This window comes from Stegostoma tigrinum, chromosome 38 (assembly GCF_030684315.1).
Source record: "Stegostoma tigrinum isolate sSteTig4 chromosome 38, sSteTig4.hap1, whole genome shotgun sequence".
In the NCBI taxonomy this organism is placed as follows: domain Eukaryota; kingdom Metazoa; phylum Chordata; class Chondrichthyes; order Orectolobiformes; family Stegostomatidae; genus Stegostoma; species Stegostoma tigrinum.
The window spans coordinates 21,982,949-22,002,181 of record NC_081391.1 but is presented as its reverse complement, the minus strand read 5'-3'; the positions used below and the strand labels follow the sequence as shown (position 1 = coordinate 22,002,181).

General features: G+C 44.7%; 1 protein-coding gene across 6 annotated transcripts in view; it reads left to right on the top strand.

Moving 5' to 3' along the window:
- Nucleotides 1-17,261, top strand: part of LOC125447201 (potassium voltage-gated channel subfamily C member 1-like) — a 76,917-nt gene extending 59,656 nt beyond the window's left edge. For 3 of the 6 annotated variants that reach the window (XM_059640507.1, XM_048521416.1, XM_048521417.1), the window contains one exon: nucleotides 11,599-17,261. In XM_059640507.1, the coding sequence (XP_059496490.1) occupies nucleotides 11,599-11,663 (65 nt within the window). In that variant the 3' untranslated portion in view covers nucleotides 11,664-17,261. Of the gene's footprint in view, nucleotides 1-10,472 lie in introns of all 6 variants that reach the window. The other 3 variants (XM_048521418.2, XM_048521415.2, XM_059640506.1) reach the window with 1 other exon arrangement.
- Nucleotides 17,262-19,233: the final 1,972 nt, after the last annotated feature.

Here is a 19,233-nt window from a genome sequence, read left to right as displayed (position 1 = left end):
AGCTCATCTATTCATTCAGTAGTTAAACTGTGCAACAGTGATTCAGACCAGGATGCCTCTGAAGTGTGCACAGGCTTTCCTGATCTCAGCAAGGGTTGTGGTTGGGTTCACAACAATGAACCTCAGTTTCCAGAGATGAATAGCAGCTATGGTTCCCGTTTCCCGATCAGTATCCGGGGTCCCATTGACAGGGTGTCAGGACGAGGACAGGGTCATGTTCATCTGTGATGACATACAGCAGTCCTCACTGTCTGTCCCAACACTGTGCAGGCTACTGGTGAGGTGTGGTTCAGATGGTTCAGCTAGAGAAGCTTTAGTAATTGGAGGCCAATTTTCTTGCCTTTTGTCTCTGGCACATTTCTATTTTAACTTGCAATACCGCATACACTTCCGGCCTGCTGTATGTTGTTAAACTAGAAAGGGTGCAGAGAAAGAATTTACAAGGATGTTGCCAGGGTTGGAGGGCTTGAGCTATAGGGAGAGGCTGTACAAGCTGGGACTTTATTCCCTGGAGTGTCAGAGGCTGAGGGGTGACCCTGTAGACGTTTATAAAATCATGAGGGGCTTGGATGGGGTAAATAGCCAAGGTATTTTTTCCCGGAATAGGTGAGTCTAAAACTAGTAGTCACAGGCTTAAGGTGAAAGGGACAAGACTTAAAAGGGACCTGAGGGGCAACTTTTTTCACACAGAAGGTGGTGTGTGTATGGAATGAGCTGCCAGAGGAGATGGTGGGGACTGGTACAATTACAGCATTTAAAAGGCATCTGGACAGGGCCATGATTTGGAACGTTTTAGTGGGATATGGGCCAAATATGGGATATGGGGTAGTAGGGTTGCTCAGTGGTTAGCTCTGCTGCCTCATAGTGCTAGGGACCTGGGATTGATTCCAGATTCAGGCATCTGTCTGTGTGGACTTTGAACATTCTCCCAGTTTCTGCCTGGGTTTCCTCCCACAGTGTAAAGATGTGCAGCGTAGGTGGATTGGCCATGGGAAATACTAGAATGGGGGGTGGTGCGTCTGTGTGGGATGTCCTGTGTGGGAGTCAGTGTAGACTCAATGGGTTGAATGGCCTACTCTCACACTGTAGGGTTCTATTCGATGATTCTAAATGCAAGCAGATGGGGCAGTTTGGGAAACCTGGTCGACATGTCCATGTTGGACCAGGAGGTCTGTTTCCATGCTCTATGACTCTAGATTGGGCCTGTACTTGTTGGAGTTTAGAAGAATGAGACGTAACTTTATTGAAACATAAGATTCTTAGGGAACTTTACAGCAAGGATGTGGAGAGGCTGTTTTCCTTTGTGGGAGAGTCGAAGACCACAGGGGTCAATCTCAGATTAAATGATCACACAATTAAGAGATGAGGAAATATTTGCTGGTGAAGCTGGGTCATTAAGTATGTTTAAGGCTGAGATAGATTTGTAATAATTAAAGGGTTATAGTGAAAAAGCAAGAATGTGAAGTTGAGGATGATCAGACCAGCTGAGATCTCATTGATTGGCAGAGCAGACTCGACGGGATGAATGGCCTACTTCTGTTCACACATCTTATAGTCTTTAAGAGCTTATATTAGCTGCCCACAATGAGTTATGGTTGCGGGGTGGGATTCTAATCATTCGGCGGGTCACTGACTTTTCTCCTGGGATGAGCTGTCCTTTAGAACTCTCCCAACCCTGTAATTTCCAGCCCAGCATCTCAGACCATGAGACACAGGAGCAGAAATAGGCCGATCGGCCCATCTAGTCTGCTCACCATTCACTGTGATCATGGCTGATCTGATAATCGTCAACTCCACTTTCCGACCATTTCTGTAACACACAGCATCGACCTTATCAAACCTCTCTCAGGATCTTATACGTTCTTGCCATTTTTCTAAACTCCAATGGACACATTCCCAATATGCTATACCGTTCCTCATAAGCCAAATCCTTCATCTTGGGAATCAATTTTGCATAACTTGAAAGAATTACCCTCTCTAGTAATCTCCATTCTACTCAGTTGGAATACATGATTGACACATACAGAATCATGGCACATCACCCTTACCTCTTTGATTTTCTAAAGCATACGCTCTATTTGAGTTGCATGGGGGCACTAAGGTGCTTTGAATTGAGAGGTAATCTTCTGTCCCTATTCTCAATACTTCTCAAAGCCTCAAGAGGTCATTTTGCTGACTTAACCATAGAGTCATACAACAGGGAAACATCCTTTGGTCCAGCTTGACCAGACAACCCAATCTGACCCAGTCCCATCTGTCAGCATTTGACCCATATCCCTCTAAACCCTTCCTATTCATGTACCCATCCAGATGCCTTTTAAATGCTGTAAACTGTATCAGCCTCCACCACTTCCTCTGGCAGTTCATTCCATACACGCACCACCCTCTACCTGATAAAGTTGTCCCTCAGGTCTTTTGTGCATCCTTCCCCTCTCACTTTAAATCCATTGATCTCTAGTTTTGGATGACCCACCCTAGGAAAAAGATCTTGGCCAGTCGCCCTATCCATGCCCCTCATGATTTTACAAACTTTTATGAAGTCGTCCCTCAGCTTCAGTCTCAAGAACAGTCAGGACAAATTCCAGTGTTTCCAACTGCTGGTGGATCCCAGTACAGAACAGGAATATAATGCATGAATTAAATTAACATTTCTTTCGTGAATCCGTAATTTGCAACTGATAAATTTTAAATGGGGAATCAGAGAGGGAGATATCACGCCATGAGCAAACCTGTTTCCAATTGGTTGGTTAATGCCCAATTAAGATAAATACCCACAATCAGTCAAGTTGAGGCATGATCTCATTTAGCTGAAACAATGAGAATAAAAATTAACATTTGAATTAATTATTACGACCCGCATACATTTCCAGTGGCTATTTTCGCTGTTAAGACTGGTGGCTGGGGAAATGGATTTTCGCAGAACCCACAAAGTAGTTGATTCTCAGCCTGGTATGTGTAGATCCTTTCAGGATATCTTCATTAAACAAAAACATTTTTTGGTGAGGGCTCCTTTGTCGAGAGAATCAAAGGAAGCTACAAAATGACATGAGAATTCTCTGGAAAGGAGAGAGGAACTGGCATTGTACATTCCATCTGAGAACTGTAGCAAGGCGTGATAGTGGATGTTCTTGTATTAAAGTCACATTCAGCTCTGTGAACATGGCAGGTCTGTATTGTGTCATGTAAGTAGTGGTTAAATTACACCTGATGATGTCTCCATGTCATTACCTAAGGACATAGCAATTCCATGGTGTTGGTAAATCCAAAGGGCTGCTCTCTCATTAGAATCATAGAGTGCAGAAAGAGACTATTTGGCCCATTAAGTTTGCACCAGCCCCCTACCCAATACCTGTATTCAGCCCACCTAGTCTGCACATCCCTGGACACTATGGGAAATTTAGCATGACTGATCCAGTTAACCTGCTCAATTTTGGAAGGTGGGAGTAAACTAGAGCACTGAGGCTGGAATCGAGCCCCGGCCCCTAGCACTGTGGGGTAGCAGTGCTAACCACTGAGCCACCCATTAGTGAGAGTCTAACTTGGTGCTGGCTTAACCTGAGGGTCACTACGACTTTGGCAAGGGGAGAGGTTGAGGAGGAGAGACCGTCATGGTGAATTCAGCAGGTAAAACGAATTGAACCTGTGTTGTTAGCATCACTCTACATCCTGTAACCGCCATCCAGCCAACTGAGCTAACACCCCTATTTCAGAGCTTTACTCTGTATATAACCCTATGTTGTCCGTATCCTGAGAGTGTTTCATGGAGACAGTTCAGTAATCTTTACTTAGTATCTAATTCCGTGCCGTCCCTGTCGGAGCACTGTTTGATAGGGATGGTTGGAGAGAGAGCTTTACTTTCAATTTCAAATAGTACAGGCAGTTTACTTGGTCTCTAACCCAGTGCTAACTCAGTGTTGGATGGAGACAATGCAGATGGTGCGCTACTCTGTATCTAACCCTGTTCTGTACATGTCCCGGGAGTTTTTGATGGGGGCAGTAAACTGAAAGCTTTACTCTGCATCTAAACCTGCTCTGTTATGTGCCTAGGGAGTTTTTGATGAGGATGGTGTAGAGGCAGCTTTAGTTTCAGTTCAGAAAATAGAGCAAGCTTTACTCTGTATCTAACCCCGTGCTGTCACTGTTCTGCAAGTGTTTAATGGGAACACTGTAGAGGGAGCTTTCTCTGTATCTAACCCCATGCTGCCCCTGATTTGGACTGTTTAATGGGAACAGTGTAGAGGGAGCTTTATTCTGTATCTGACCCCGTGCTGTCCCTGATTTGGAGTGTTTAATGGGAACAGTGTAGACGGAGCTTTCTCTGTGTCTGACCCTGTGCTGTCCCTGATTTGGAGTGTTTAATGGGAACAGTGTAGAGGGAGCTTTACTCCGTATCTAACCCCATGCTGCCCCTGTCCTAGGGGTATTTGGTGACGCCAGAGTAGAGGGAGCTGTGTCTTAAGTTCAGTGACTTCAGTCACACGGATGGATTGGAAAAATTGGTGTCTGCACTCTTGAGAGATGTGATGGTAGAGAGATGGTTTGTCTAAAATCATGACTGGCTTGGACAGCACAGATAGAGAAAAACTGTTCTGCAAAGTGAATGAGGAGGCGCAGATTGAAAAATATTGGCAAAAGAAGCAGTGGTGACATGAGGGGAAACGCTCATACAGTGAATGGTTAGAGTCTGGCGTGCACTGTCTGAGTGTGTGGTAGAGGCCGGTTCAGTGGAGGCATTGAAGAGGGAGTTGGATTGTCATCTCAAAAGGAGCGTGAACAGAGGTTGGGGAGCAGCTCTAGTCTCAATGCTCATTCAGAGAGACAGCAACACATCATGGGAAAAACGGCTTCATTCTGTTTTATACATTTATATTAATCTATTTTCTAATCAACCTATTATTACACACATCGGAAGCAAGTGGAATTTGAACCCAGGCCTCCCAGTTCAGGGGTAGGAGCACTGCCACTACAAGGGGACCCCTCATTCTGTGTAATATCAAGTCGGGATAGAGATCAGATTTAATTGACTCTAAGGTCAGGAGGCTTACATCACCTGATAATGACAAGCTCGAGGCAATTGACCTCTTGCTCCCAGCCAGCAACATTACAGATCTATTTTCTCAGCTGATAAAACCGATTTGTATCATCACATTGACAATGACAAAAACTTTGATCAAACCTTCAGAGGCAGGGGAGCCAATGACGTTCATGTTGTTCTCTTCAGATAATCAGGAGCTGTGATAATTTAGAGTGATGTCTCTTGTGAAGTCATTTTGGAGGGAGCAGTAGTTCAGTTAATTACCCGGCCTCGTGCTGGAGTGAGGTTAGTATATTATTTTTGTGGTCAAAAATATCATTAATAACTCCCCTAATGGCTTAGGAATGGGTGTTTTATATTTTACCTCAAGGCGATGGTCTAGTGGTATTATCGCTGGACTGTTAGCCCAGAGATCCAGATAATGTTCTCGGGACCTGGGACTCTGACCTGCCCTCTGGGCAATTAAGGATGGGCAATAAATGCTGCCCTGTCAGTGACACCCTCATCCCATGAATGAATAAAGAAAAAAGAAAGGCCATTTGCCCCATCAAGCCTGATCGCCCATCAACATCATCATGGCTGATCCTTTACCTCAATGCCATACTCCTGCTCTGTCTTGACACCTTTAGTCTCTAGTCATTTACCTATTTCTTTCTGAAACGGTGACTTGGATTTCACAGCTTTCAATCAGGTTAAGGCTGAACTGTGTTTTCCATTTCAATTCACCATCTTTCCTTCATAACCCAGATATCAGAACTCTTTGATATTAGTCTTGAAAGCTCCAGCTAGGCCTGTTCGTTGCAGCATTTTGACAAGGACAGTTCTAGATTCCCATGACTCATTGTTTGAAAACGCATGTCCTGATTTTTCTCCGTTGACTGGCCCAAGCTCTAATTTTAAGGTGATGTCTGAAATAACTTCATGGAGACCAGTATCCCTTCACAAATCACCCTTTATTTACATGTGGAGAGTCCTTGATACTGATATGCCTCTCTCAGAGTGAACAGAACCTCTGACACTCCCATTTATATCAATCAGCCAGGGCTCCCTGATTTGACCACATTAATAGCCCCGATTAGGGAAGTGACATTCTGTGAGGTCTACCAGGCTGATCTCATTTCAATCACAAGAATATCCTCCTGTTTGGGATTGCCACCGGAGGAAACTATTGTGCTTTAACTGTTCTCTGGAATCTGCCTATTACTTTAATCCTCTTGATTAGATTCCCCTGTTAACCAACAAAATACAAGTCAAGGTACTTTGGCGAATAACTGGTTGTTGGTCATCATCCAAGCATTTCATGTGAATTATGGCTGTCCAGACTCCTTTCACAGCTCTTTCCAAATCCGATAACTCCACCACCTGGAAGGACAAAGGCAGCAGATGCATGGAAACACCACCATCTGCAAGTTCCCCTCCAAGCCAAATGCCATCCTCTGTTGGGACGACATGGCTGCCATGTTTCTTCGGTGTGGTTGGCTCAAAATTTTGCAGCTCCTTCTCCAAAAGCACTGTGTGTGCAACCACCTCCCAAGGACGACAGCCACAGTACCACTGTGTCACTGCCTACCCCAAATAACCTAGACCCCGTTTTGGGCCTATAGTATTCGAGAAATCTTTATTCTGTGGCTAATGATACAATAGTTATACCATTGCAGCACATTTGTTGACTTAATGTTGTGGAGGAATGCATTGTTAGGAGCTAAATGGGTGTTTTGTATTTTATCTGATGTGACATTTGATAGGTATTTCACAATGGAGTCAGGGACCTCTCTTGTTCAGCCGTATCAGAGTGTGCTACAACAGTTGATTCCAATCACAGTTTAAAAGGTCCCCAAATCCAAATTCAGATCTTAATTGATTTTCAAAATGATCTTTCTCTGTCAAGCTCCCAGCAATAAAACAACTTTTGTAGCCACTTTGACACAAACATTCATAACATTTTGCCTGACAGAAGAGGCTGTAAGAGATCATTACTGGGGTGTGATGGGTCCTTGATGATGTTGGCAGCCTTTCTGCAGCAGTGAGCCATGTAAATGGAGTCCACGGATGGGAGGTTGGTTCCTGTGATGGTCTGGGCTCTGCACAACACCTTCTGTAGTTTCTTATGGTCCTGGGCAGAGCCATACCAGGCCGTTATGCACCCAGACATTCTCTGCCACAGGAAGTGATTGAGAAGTGTATTCAAGAAGGAGTTGGATATGCGCTCAGGGATCAAAGGGTAAGGGGGGAAAGTAGGAACAGGGGACTGAGTTGGATGATTAGACATGTTGGTATCGAATGGCGGAGAGGGCTTGGAAGCCTACTCCTGCTCTTATTCTTGATGTTTCTTTATGCTTCTGGAGGACTCATCATTGAAAGAAATGCTGGTTTGTTGACGTCAGACTGGGCTGTAGGATGTCCAATGTAATATTCCCTGCTGTACGTTATTTAGCTGCTGACCTTCCTTGTTTATTCTCCACAAGGAATTTCTAGTTTTTGCATTCTCCAGCAAAGACTCTGAGGTAGTTCTTGGTTGCAGACTTTACTGGAACTTTTTTGCATTGCAGTTACCTCACACCCCCGAGGGGTGGCTTACATTAGTTGTTACTCCACATTGGACCTTGACCACTGTGGTCCCATCAAAGCCTTCCCTCTGCATATTCTGTTGCCTTGACAATTCCGTAATGCATCATTTCCATGGCCTCATCAGTGCCATGCCTTGCCATTTCTACTCTCCATACCAGGCTGCATGACACCAGCCCTATTTCAATTTTCCATGTTGCAAACAATCGCCAGGAACAGACCAAGGTGTTGCCCTGGGGTTCAGTGTCAGAAATCTATGGCAGATGTAGCTGTGACCCAAAGCCAGCACTTCATACCCCAGCAGTAAGACATGTACGAGAGGGAGCTCAAGATTGATGAGTAGAGAATGGGTGAAACAGTTTTATGGGAAACATTTCTAAGTGTAGGAGTCCATCCAGGAGAATTGTTCCACCCTGCCTTGGAGTGACATTTACATTCAGGTCTCCTGTCACTCCTTCCCCTCTTCCAGATGATCCTGACTATTTTCTCTGGGGGTAGTGGGGGGTGGAGTTGAATTCCTTCACTTCTCTGGGAAAGAGAGTAGGGGCACTCTTCATTGTATCCATGGACGTAACTTTTTTGTAGAAAAGGCTGGGTGCTGCTGGTTTTGGAAGCAAGAGGAGGGACTTAGAGAAAATGAAGTCATGAGATGTTTGAGCAAGGTTGTTTGAAGTTTTCTCAGAAATTTTAGTTGTTCATATATCTGTGCCTTTTCCTTAGAGAAGAAAATGCAGACCTGTTCTGTTAGCATGAATGTATGAAATAGAAGATATTGCCATGACTGACTCTGAGACACCTTTTAATTCCCTGATAGAAGTCTCTTTAGTCCCCCATAGAATTCCAAAAAAAGGGAGGTCCTCTCTGGTCAAGTGTCTTCAGTTGCAAGGTTTGGTGATTCTAGGCAAGGGGTGCCGTGAACCTCTACTTTTCCAGCTTCTGCTATATGCGATCATACACGACATTATCACACATACATCATATGGACAGTATCTGCCAACACGTAGCACCCCCAGAGACAGTGGGGAAATTCGCGGTTCTTATGACATTGGGAAAGTCAGGAAAGAGAAAGTGAACTGCAGGAGATTCTTTACCCAGATACATGACCATTATTCAGATCTGTCTCAAAGTTTTGGTAATTCAGAGTAAAATTGTGTTATGCATAAGGATCATTGTGTTCTGCCTTTAGTCAGTTAAGCAATCACAATGTGGCTCCTTCATGTCAGGATCTGGGTTGAATCCAGTGCAGAGCAACAGTCTGAATGTGTGGCGGATGTTAAGGTCTCACATAAAGTTGAGACAATTTTGACCTAATGGATGCGATTCAACACAAATGCCACAACTGAAGGTAATGCTGGAGACTTAACAAAGGTGGTTGAGTATAGAAAGGTATTACAATAGTCCATTCTTTAATACACTGTTTGTCATTGGAATTAAGGGTCATTTTGAGAATCAGGGTATGGAGGAGGGCCATGTCTAATTTCAGCTCATTGAGCTAAGAACAACATAGAACATAGAACACAGAATAGCACAGCACAGTACAAGCCCTTCAGCCCATGATTGTTGGGCCGACCTATATTCTTACTCAGATCAATCTACCCTGCATAACCTACATTTTACTATCACCCATGTGCCTATCCAAGTGTCGCTTAAAAGTCCCTATCCTCCAATCAAACTAAAATTATGCCCCTTCATAATAGTCATTTCCACCCTGGGAAAAAGTCTCTGACTATCTACTCTATCTATACCTCTCATCATCTTGTAAACCTCTAACTTATCTAATCTGCGAGTGCTTGACAGGAAAGGGTAGAGGCAGCTTCACCCCACATCTGACCCATTATAGAGCTTGAGAGCATGGTAGGGAGAGACAGCTGTACTCTGAATTTAACAATTCATGTACTTGTGGAAGGACTGCTTGATTTGATTGCAACTGAAATGGGTGTTCAATGTTCCATTCCTCTCAAAGCCTGTCTCCCACCCACTAACTGAACAAATTCACAGGTCTTTCAATTCTGTTTGGCGATGCTATCCGTTACATTTTCCCTTTTTTGTGGTTTCTAGCCACTGTGGCGTGTCATTGTTGTGTCATGTCAGTCAACAGACACTGCCACTTTATAACTGGTGAACAAGAAGCATGTACACTGGGTCTAGAGTGATCTAAGCAATTATCATCCGTTTTCCCAAACCCCACTAAAATTGGTTCTGCTCATCGATAATGCTGTTTGTTAGGAGAAGGCTAGTTACACAGATAGATTTTAATCAAACCATTCTAAGTTTGGAAGTTCCAACACCATCCGCTCAGCCGGTAAAGGTTGATGTTCCATCTGAATTGCAAAAGGAAATTTAAGTTATAAGCAGCCTTAAGATTCATGTCGTAGGTGAGTAAATGGAGATTGACTCCAAGACTGTACCCATTTAGTGGTGAGAGTAGAGTTGGACTTCTACTGATCTGGGGAGAGAGACAACAGCCTAGAGTTTATCATTAGTTAGAAAGCCAACCAAGTTGAGGCTGAAACAAAACCAGAAATTGCTGGAAAAGCTTAGCAGGGTCTGGCAGCATCTGTGGAGAGAAATCAGAGTTAAGGTTTCAGATCCAGTGACCCTTCCTCAGAACAAGTTGAGACTGCCCCCAGAATAGCAAAGACCCATTGTGAACGAATCTACCCCAACAGATTGAAGAGCAGGATTGGCGGTTTCTTTTGGGGAGGGTGGGGTTCCTGATTTACTTTCTCCTCCTCAGTCTGCCCATGGGTTGGGGGGAAACACAGACTTTCTCCAGCGAGTTAGAAGCCGTGTCTCGGAGTCTAGATCACTCATTCATTATTTGGTGAACGTGCAAAAAAAATTGCTTTCTTCTCTCTTTTTGAAACCCAAGGTTATGAAAAGTCGAGGAGCCTAAACAACATATCTGGCATGAGTGGGAATGCACTACGACTGTGTCCTGTCACCTCGCCATTCAACTCGCCTTGCCCATTGAGGCGACCTCAATCACCCATTCCATCCATTCTGTAGCATCGATACAAAAGAGTGGGAAATATTTTTTTAGAGAAATATATCTGTGTGTGTGTATGTATCTATATCTATATAGATATATATATGGATATATTTATATATATATATATATCTAGGACTATTAAAAATCATTTAAAAAGAGTACAAAAAACACAAGAGACCATTGCTTAAACAATAGGCTGCATATACCAAATGACTGTTGAAGAATCTGCTTTCTACTGACCAGTGGTAAATTAAAGTGTTCAATTTGTGCCACGTTGTTGGCTTATTCAAGGACCAGCCCCATTAACCCAAGGGCATCCAGGTGGAATGTTTCTATATTTTAATTGAGTAGATTATCTCCACCACCCATCTCCCACAAAACATTCAGAAAGTCAGAAATGAGAAGGAAAGAAAGATTGACTTCTTCATGGAATGGAGGGAAGATGCAGATTTTTCCAGGACCACTTGCGTGACTCTTAATTTAAAACAGAAGTGTACACTCAGGATATATGGGCCATACAGACAGGAAAAAGGGCCCCACTTCTACACACACACACACGTGTATACACACACTTGCGCACACACATGCAGACACACACACATGCACACATACACTCGCGAGCCCATGCACATGCAAACACACACATACATGTACACACTTTCTCACACATTCTCTCTTCCTCACACACACAAGGTCTTGTGATTCAGACTGGAGCTGGGATCTCAGTTCCCTCTCGTCCTCCCACCCTGCCCCTTCTTCCTCTCACATTTTAATGCATGGAATTCCATTGCAAGCAATAAGCAAATGAGAAACGTTTGCCTTGGTGCATGTTGAACAATTTAAAGAAAAATTGGAAAAAAATGTTTCCTTTTTGAAAAAAAAAGAAACGAAAGGTTCTGTCTGAAGTGGAGTGTTCAGCCTCGACTGCTGCATGTTTGTTATGCAAGAGCGAGGTTGTGGTCAAAGCTGTCCCTTAGCCATTTTTTGCTCTCTTCTCTACTCACAGATAATTATAAGGACAGTCCAGTGATTTCTAGATACATGCAACTGGAGGCCGTCACGGTCAACTAGTGACTCCCATCCCTTCTCTACTGCAACACTTCTTCCCCACCTCCAACTCCTTTGTTTCCCTTCCATCTTCTTGCTATCCCACCCCAGCTCTCTTCCTGCACTTTCCACACTCTCTGCTACTTTTCTGCCACCCGTTCCTCCTTCAACCGTTCCTCTCTGCCTCCCCTTATTCCGACATACCGTTGCCCTCCCCCCTTCTTCCCCTGCTTTGTTCGTGTTCTCTTCCCTTCCTTCTCCCTTGTCCATCGCCTCCTTCCTCCCACCACCCGTCACCTCGTTCCTGCTGGTCTTGTTCGCTCTCACTTCGCTTTTAAGCAGGGAACCTTTTCTTAAAAAAAAATCAAAACAAAAAGATGCCCCCCCCTCCGAAAAAAAGCCCCCACAAAAAAATCCTTACTTGCTGACGACGACACGGAAGAAGCAAATAAACGAGGACAAAACATCGAAGAACACGGAATTCTGTTGTAAAGAAGATCCAACGCAGGAGCGAAGACATATCAAAGTGCGACAATGTGGTAGATTGGGGACGAAACCACTGGTCAGGAATCTTGAAACCGGAGGGAAAAGAGAAAGCTGTACGGGGGGAAATCGAAAAAAAAAATCCATATATATTTAAAAGGTGCATTTTTCTCTCTGCCTCAGCATGACTTTGCATGACATACTGTAAGGATTATATTTAATGTCATATGCAAAAAAATTATATTTTCCTTCCAGATTGCAAAACTCAATGAAAAATGTGAAAAAAACAAAAAAATTAATCTATCCTATAAAACAGTATTATTGAAAGGACGCAGCACTTTTTTCTATTTTTTAATCAGAATTAATATTAAAAGGCTTGTATATAAGAAAGATATTATTGTTAGGTCATATTGACCGTTTTCTCCCCCTGTTTTACTCTCTCACTTTGTCTGTCTTGCTTTGTTCCTGTCTCTCTGGCACGTTAATTAAGTAAATGGAGAGATATAAACGATATGTTAAGTGTTACGTTGCAGATCCCAGTGATGTCTGGCTTTGGAACCCACGGTTTCGCTTCGTCCCAAGAGCTTGCAACTGGACACACTTCCGGTGGGATCCTTGCTTCTTCTCCCGAGCAGTCAGTGAGGTTTCAGTCCAAAACACGTGGAAAATCAAATGGAGTGCTCAGAAGGGATGGGGCTGGAGATATGACGATCTGAGCTATGCCCACGAGAGCTCCTGCCACTGGGTTGACCACTGCTCACGAAGACAGGAGCTTCCCAAAGAATTAATCTCCATTAGATTGCCCTGGGCATTAGGACTGAATACACTCCATTCCTCCATTGGTTCCAGAATGCTAAGGGAACCAGGAGTCCTGTTGCATCCCCTGTGCTGTTGGCTCTGAATAGCTGGGCAAAGCTGTGTTTTATTGAAGAAGCTTTACTGACTGCTGATGGCTAAATGCTATTTGGGTTGGATTGAGGACCCTTCAACTGTCCATAAACATGGCGACAACTTTGCTGAGTAATGCTGGCTCATTCTTTGAGGGATCAGAACTGTCAGATCTATCTCAGGTCAATAACTTGGCATTTCCTCTCTATCCTCAAGTCCTCATTTTGCTAACTTATAACCTTTGACACTAATATTCAAAGCATAAAAAGCTGCAGAATGTCATAAGTGAAATAAAATGCCCTGTGCTGTACAGTGCAATAAGCCTCCATCACTGTGCTGTTACTCAGCTATGCCTCTATAAGCTCAATCCAACAGGATTCTGTAGACATACACTGTGCAGTGTAATAATTGAGGCTCCCCAGTCACTGGAGCACTAAGTGGTTAACTCAGTCTTTGTAGCCATCAGAGTGAGAATTCAGAAAGAGAGTTGTCTTCCTCTCACTGGGGGTAGTAGGGAAAGTGACAGTTGTGAGTACAGTGCTATTTAAGTTGACAGACTCAGGAGTGCATTTATTCCCCTTCCTCTCCTCACGCTGTCTGTTGTGAAGGCCCTTTAATCCCCAGAATGGACAAAACCCTCCCTCAAACATTTCTCTTTCTGTGCCAATATCCAATCAATGGAAGAACTACTTTCAGGGAAATGGAGTGCCTTTCAATTGAACTGTTTCAATCCTTTGACCCTGTGGAATTGCACGGGCTTAAGAAATGGAAGGGTCAGATGATCAGGCAGTGTTGTGTTTGGGACAGGCAGGGATGTGGCAGCGGGAACACATCACTGTCTGTTTGAATCATCACCATGCTCATATTTTCACTGTAAATTTGGTGACAGTAAAACAGGATCTTGAACTGAACCAATATGTGCCTACCTTGCAGGCAAACGCAGACACACACTCACACATGTGCCCCATGGATACGCACACACAAGCACATATGTGCTAATGCACACAGACACAAATCATGTGTCTTTGTTTAAAAAGACAGATTCCCATTCCAATCTATAAACACGAACAGGACCAGAAAGTCTGTTCCACCCTCTTGTTTCAATTCCTTTTTGGGATCGATTTATATCATGTGGGGAGTCACAGCAGGACAAAGTTTGACACAGTCTATGGCATTTATTTTAAGATAAGCATTAATATATATTTATATAATGGATCATAGAGGTTTCAAATCCAAACTCCTAACCAGATTGTCCTTTCTAATTTGATTTGATGTGATTGGCTGTGAGGAGTTGCTGTGTTCTTTGGTGGGCTAGAGAGGTTTGAGAGGAGAATGTTTCCATGGGAAAGCTTTGGAGATGCAGACACTGATAGTTTTAATGTCCACACCCTACTCTTCCCAGTGTCCGATCTCTAGCCTCTTCCTTCTCGAGACTCATTTCTCCATCTACAGTTCAACAAACATACTTTGTTAGGATTCAAAACTGCAGAACACCTTAACTCTCCCCATCTTCACTCTTTCCTACCATCTCCCAGTTCCTGATGCCAAAACTTGGCATCGCCCAGTTGCTGTCTTCCATTGTTTTAACTATTGTTTAACATCTTCATGTTGCTCTGTACTCTATGTCCTTGTGTTTTCAGTTTTTAAAAAAAATTCAATCAGCACAAGCCTGTGGGAACTCCATCCTGTGTCTTCTAAAGCCAATAAATGGTAGATTAATCCAACCATTTACTACAGTTCCAAAGTACAACCAAGTGGTTAACATAAAAAGATAGATGAAATCTTGGAACGTTTGAGTGGGAGAGTTTTCCTGGTCTAAATAGATAAGTAAAGGACTTCCAGTGGTATATTGTACATATGATTAAGCAAGCAATGGTCCTAAGAGGTTAAAATGGCAAATTTTAGCTCCCAATGGGCTAAAGGTGGATGCAGTATTTAACTTCTGCCAACAGATGCCACCAGCTCATTGGAAACAGGATGGATTATAGCAAGCATGCTAGGGTTAGAAATGAATTGCTTTCTCTTGAATCCATGTTGATTCTCTGAAAGCCTGGATCTGGGAATTGGAACAGATATCTGGTAGACCTAATTATTCCAACACCCTCCCTCCAAAAACCTTCACACATATCCATTAATGATTGGGGCTGATAGCTTGGTTTTGATTCTTTTCATCACATGTCTGGGACCTTTCAGCACCAGTTCATTAAATTCATTCTTTGAGTCTCAAATGCAACTTGGATTCAAGCTTCTCTACCCTTTTGTATTAGGAGGAGAGTTTACAATAACAGTTACAGGTGTTCCCTTGTGTTTTATTCAGCTCAATGCAGAGTTATCACTTCAGCACAAGTCCCAGCAGGATAACTGTCCCAGGTTGTTACCATCGTTGAAAGATTTATTGTCTTTTCGTATGTGTCACCTTACAGTACCATTTTGTTGATCCTGTCTTCAAAACTCCCCAATACCTTACTAACAGAAATCGTACAATCCCGAAAGTGCTATCTGCTCCTTCAGTTACCTGCCTTCCGCTTTTTCGCCATTGTGGGCCATTCCTGCCCTCACAATACTGATGCCTTTCTGGCTTTTTTCCCCCACTTGATTCCCTTGTGATTTGGCCTTCTGTTCAGACACTTTCTAAAGATACTTGAGCATGGCCTTTCCTTCACACTGCCTCCCCTCCCCACCCCCTTGCTGCTCTATAGGGTCATCACTCAAGCCTGCTAAGGTGGTTCCCTTCCCCCCCCACCCCACATTGAGGTGTACACTGTCCTAAAAACACGGGAGAACTTAGGATGAAGAGAGATAGTGAAAGTCCTCCACTCTGGAAAGATAAAGACGCTGTGCAAATACTCTCCAGGTTCATGAATTTGACTGACCATTTGCTGCCAACATAACCTTGCACATTGTTAACTCTGGTTAAATGAACCTGGCAGTTCTGAATTATTGAGCATTGAGAAACATCACCAGCAAAGGATCTGCAGTAACACTCAACTAGTTTGGCCTTGCTGAATTATGCTCTGAAATATTTATGCATTTTTGAATCTTTTTGAACCTTTTTGAATGTTTCTTTCCTTTGAGCATGCCTGTGGTCAGTCAGACCCACCCTCCCCCTTAAACCTATGAGATTGAAAGAAAAAGAAATTACTCAGTTTAATTGTCTGAAAGTCTTTCTGTTCTTTGCCCTGAAGCTTTCTTGCGATGGATGTTGAAAACATTGTAGATGTCTGAGGAGATGCTGGGCACTAGGGGCACCAGGTCTGTCATTGATTGGGTCACTGATGCGAGTTGGTAACCCAGCCTTGGTGAATGTGGATGCAGTCCTCTGGGCAGTGGAGAGGTTGCTAATGGACTTTGGTGAGAACTCGAGGGTAAAGTGGCCAGAACTCTGATATTGCCACCAGCGTTCTGGCTGAATAGTGTGATGGAAATCCAAAGCCATTTTTAGGTTCATGATGAATGACCATTTAAACCCCACCCCCCTCGTCTCTCCCTCCCCCGATTTCTTATTCTATGGAGTCACTGTCATAGGGAAGAAGTCAATGATGTTGGGCTTGGGCCTGTGCAGTAAACAAATGGGAGCCCCTCTGTAAGGTGCTGAGCTGACATGACAGGGCTGGCAGAGACAAGGGGGCATCTTAATGGCCTGGTCACAAGGACGATAACTATCAGTAGGGCTGGGAAGACAGAGGAGGGGAAAGGGCAAAAGTTAGGTGGGAAAGCTGGTGGACAGGAGGTGGGGTAAGTTGGGGGTTTGGGTCGGTGAAGTTTCACATCAAACTTAAACCAACAGATTGCAAAGGTGACCCAAGGCACCCTGAGTTGTGCCATGTTTCGGTAACCCAAGACCATGTCGATACTTAAACACAGTGCAGCTCTGTCATTAAAAATGGATGCCAATGATATTCTTTGGGCCGTTGATGCCATTCTGTGATGTGGCTCAGACACAAAGGGGACAGCTGAGAAGGTTCTGAGAAATTTTCGTGAGGACATCAGTAGGGGTTGGGGTAGGCGGAGAGGGTTGGGGGTGTGGTTTTGGAGCTGAGGGTTGGAGGGCAGACAGGAGCGGGCTCTCAGTTACACGTCTGGAATGTCAGAGGACGAGTTACTAGAAACGGCAATTTTTTAGTGGGTTAGTGAAACTGAGAGGGCAAACCATTGTCTTTCAGCGAGTTTCACAAAGTATCTGATGTGTGATGGAGTGGGGGCAGTCTTACCCGCATGTGGACTCCCCTCCCCCCACTTACCCCCCCTGTGCTCCCCTCCCCCCACTTACCCCCTCTGTACTCCCCTCCCCCCACTTAACCCCCTACTACCTTCCTCCCACTTACCCCCTCTGTGCTCCCCTCCCCCCACTTAACCCCCTACTACGTTCCTCCCACTTACCCCCTCTGTACTCCCCTCCCCCACTTACCCCCTCTGTGCTCCCCTCCCCCCACTTAACCCCCTACTACCTTCCTCCCACTTACCCCCAATGTACTCCCCTCCACCCACTTACCCCAATGTACTCCCCTCCACCCACTTTCTCCTTCTGTACTCCCCTCCCCCCACTTACCCCAATGTACTCCCCTCCCCCACTTCCTCCATATGTACTCCCCTCGCCCCAGTTACCTCCTCTGTACTTCCCTCCCCCACCTTCCCTCTCTACTCCCCTCCTCTCCCCTTCCCCCTCTGTACTCCCCTCCCCCCACTTCCCCTCTGCATTCCCCTTCCCCCTCTGTACTCCCCTCCCCCCACTTCCCCTCTGCATTCCCCTTCCCCCTCTGCACTCCCCTTCCCCCTCTGCACTCCCCTCCTCCCCAATTCCCCTATCTGTACATTGTCCTCCATTTACCCCTCGACTCCCCTCCTCTCCACTCTCCCTTCCCCATTCTGTGCACCTCCCTCTCTATACTCTCCTCCCCAACACCCTCTCCTCTGCCTTATCCCCCCTACCCTCCACCCCCACCTTTCTGATTATCATCCACATTACCCTCCACATTACACTCCTCCTTCAGCTCTATACTTCCCTCCACTCTACACCCCACTTACCTCCCACACTCCCCTCACCCTCCACATCCTGTTCCACACACCCCTCCCCAACACCCTCTCCTCCCCATACAGTTCACACTCACCTCATTCCACTCTCCCCCTACTCTCCACCCTCCCCTCCCCTCCACACTCTCATCCAACTCTGCGCCCCCTACCCCATTTCACCCCCAAATTCCTTTAGCCTGCGTGCTGTCCTCCCTCACTGCATTCATCTCCCTCAACACACCCTCCTCTCCATCTACTCCCTACCTTCCCACACACGACATGTCCCATTCTGCACTCCCTTCCTCCTCCACCTCAACACTCCTCCCTTGATAGCCTCGTGCCTGTCAACAATGCAACCCAGGATTTGGCGATGCCAGTCTTCCATCAGAACCAGCCCCTGTCCACCTCACTCCCATCCCCCAATCCTGGGGGTGAGTGTTTCCCCATGGTTGAGCCCCCAGTGTTGGGATCTGGGTGTTCCCTGGAGTCCAGTGCCCTCTTTATTTTGTGTATGTGATTTCAAATCCCATGTTGACTGACATTCGTGTGATATGTGTGTTGATATTTATGCAAACATTTTTAACAGAAAGGTCGTGCGCAATAACATCAAAAAATTTACAGGAGAAGAAAATGTACAAAGTATTTGTGCAATATTTTTGGGTGACATTTTATCATACAGAAAAATAAAAAAAATTGTTGGAGAATATTAATATGAGAAGCATTGCTGGGGAGTCAGTGTTTCTCTGCAGAGTTTAAATCAACACTAGTGTTTTTTAGATATGCATTGGGTTAAACTTACAATGTACAGAAATATGTTTAAGAACATCTTTAAAATCTTCGGACTGATCCCAGATGTGATTGTTACGGTGTTTGAATGTTTTGAATGTTCTGCCTTTCCTCCCCACTCTCTCAATAAATATCTCTGGATTCATGGGGGCGTGAAGCAGAGACTGTAAAGGAGATGCAGATCCCTAAGCTCAAGCTGTGAAAATTTGGCTTTTCTTTAGTGTGGTTCACATTGGTCCTGTCCAATGTGTACAGGGTCATTTGGTTCTCTGTTCACGTGTTGGAGGACTGGGAGATGAACTTCAGCCCAATAAAGAACGGTGATTGATGCACAGCAAGTCTGGCAGCGTGGGAGGAGGTTTACTCTGGTTTCAACTGCATCTGATTTGACGAAGCTTCTTGCAGGAGTAGAGGAAGCCCCCCTTCT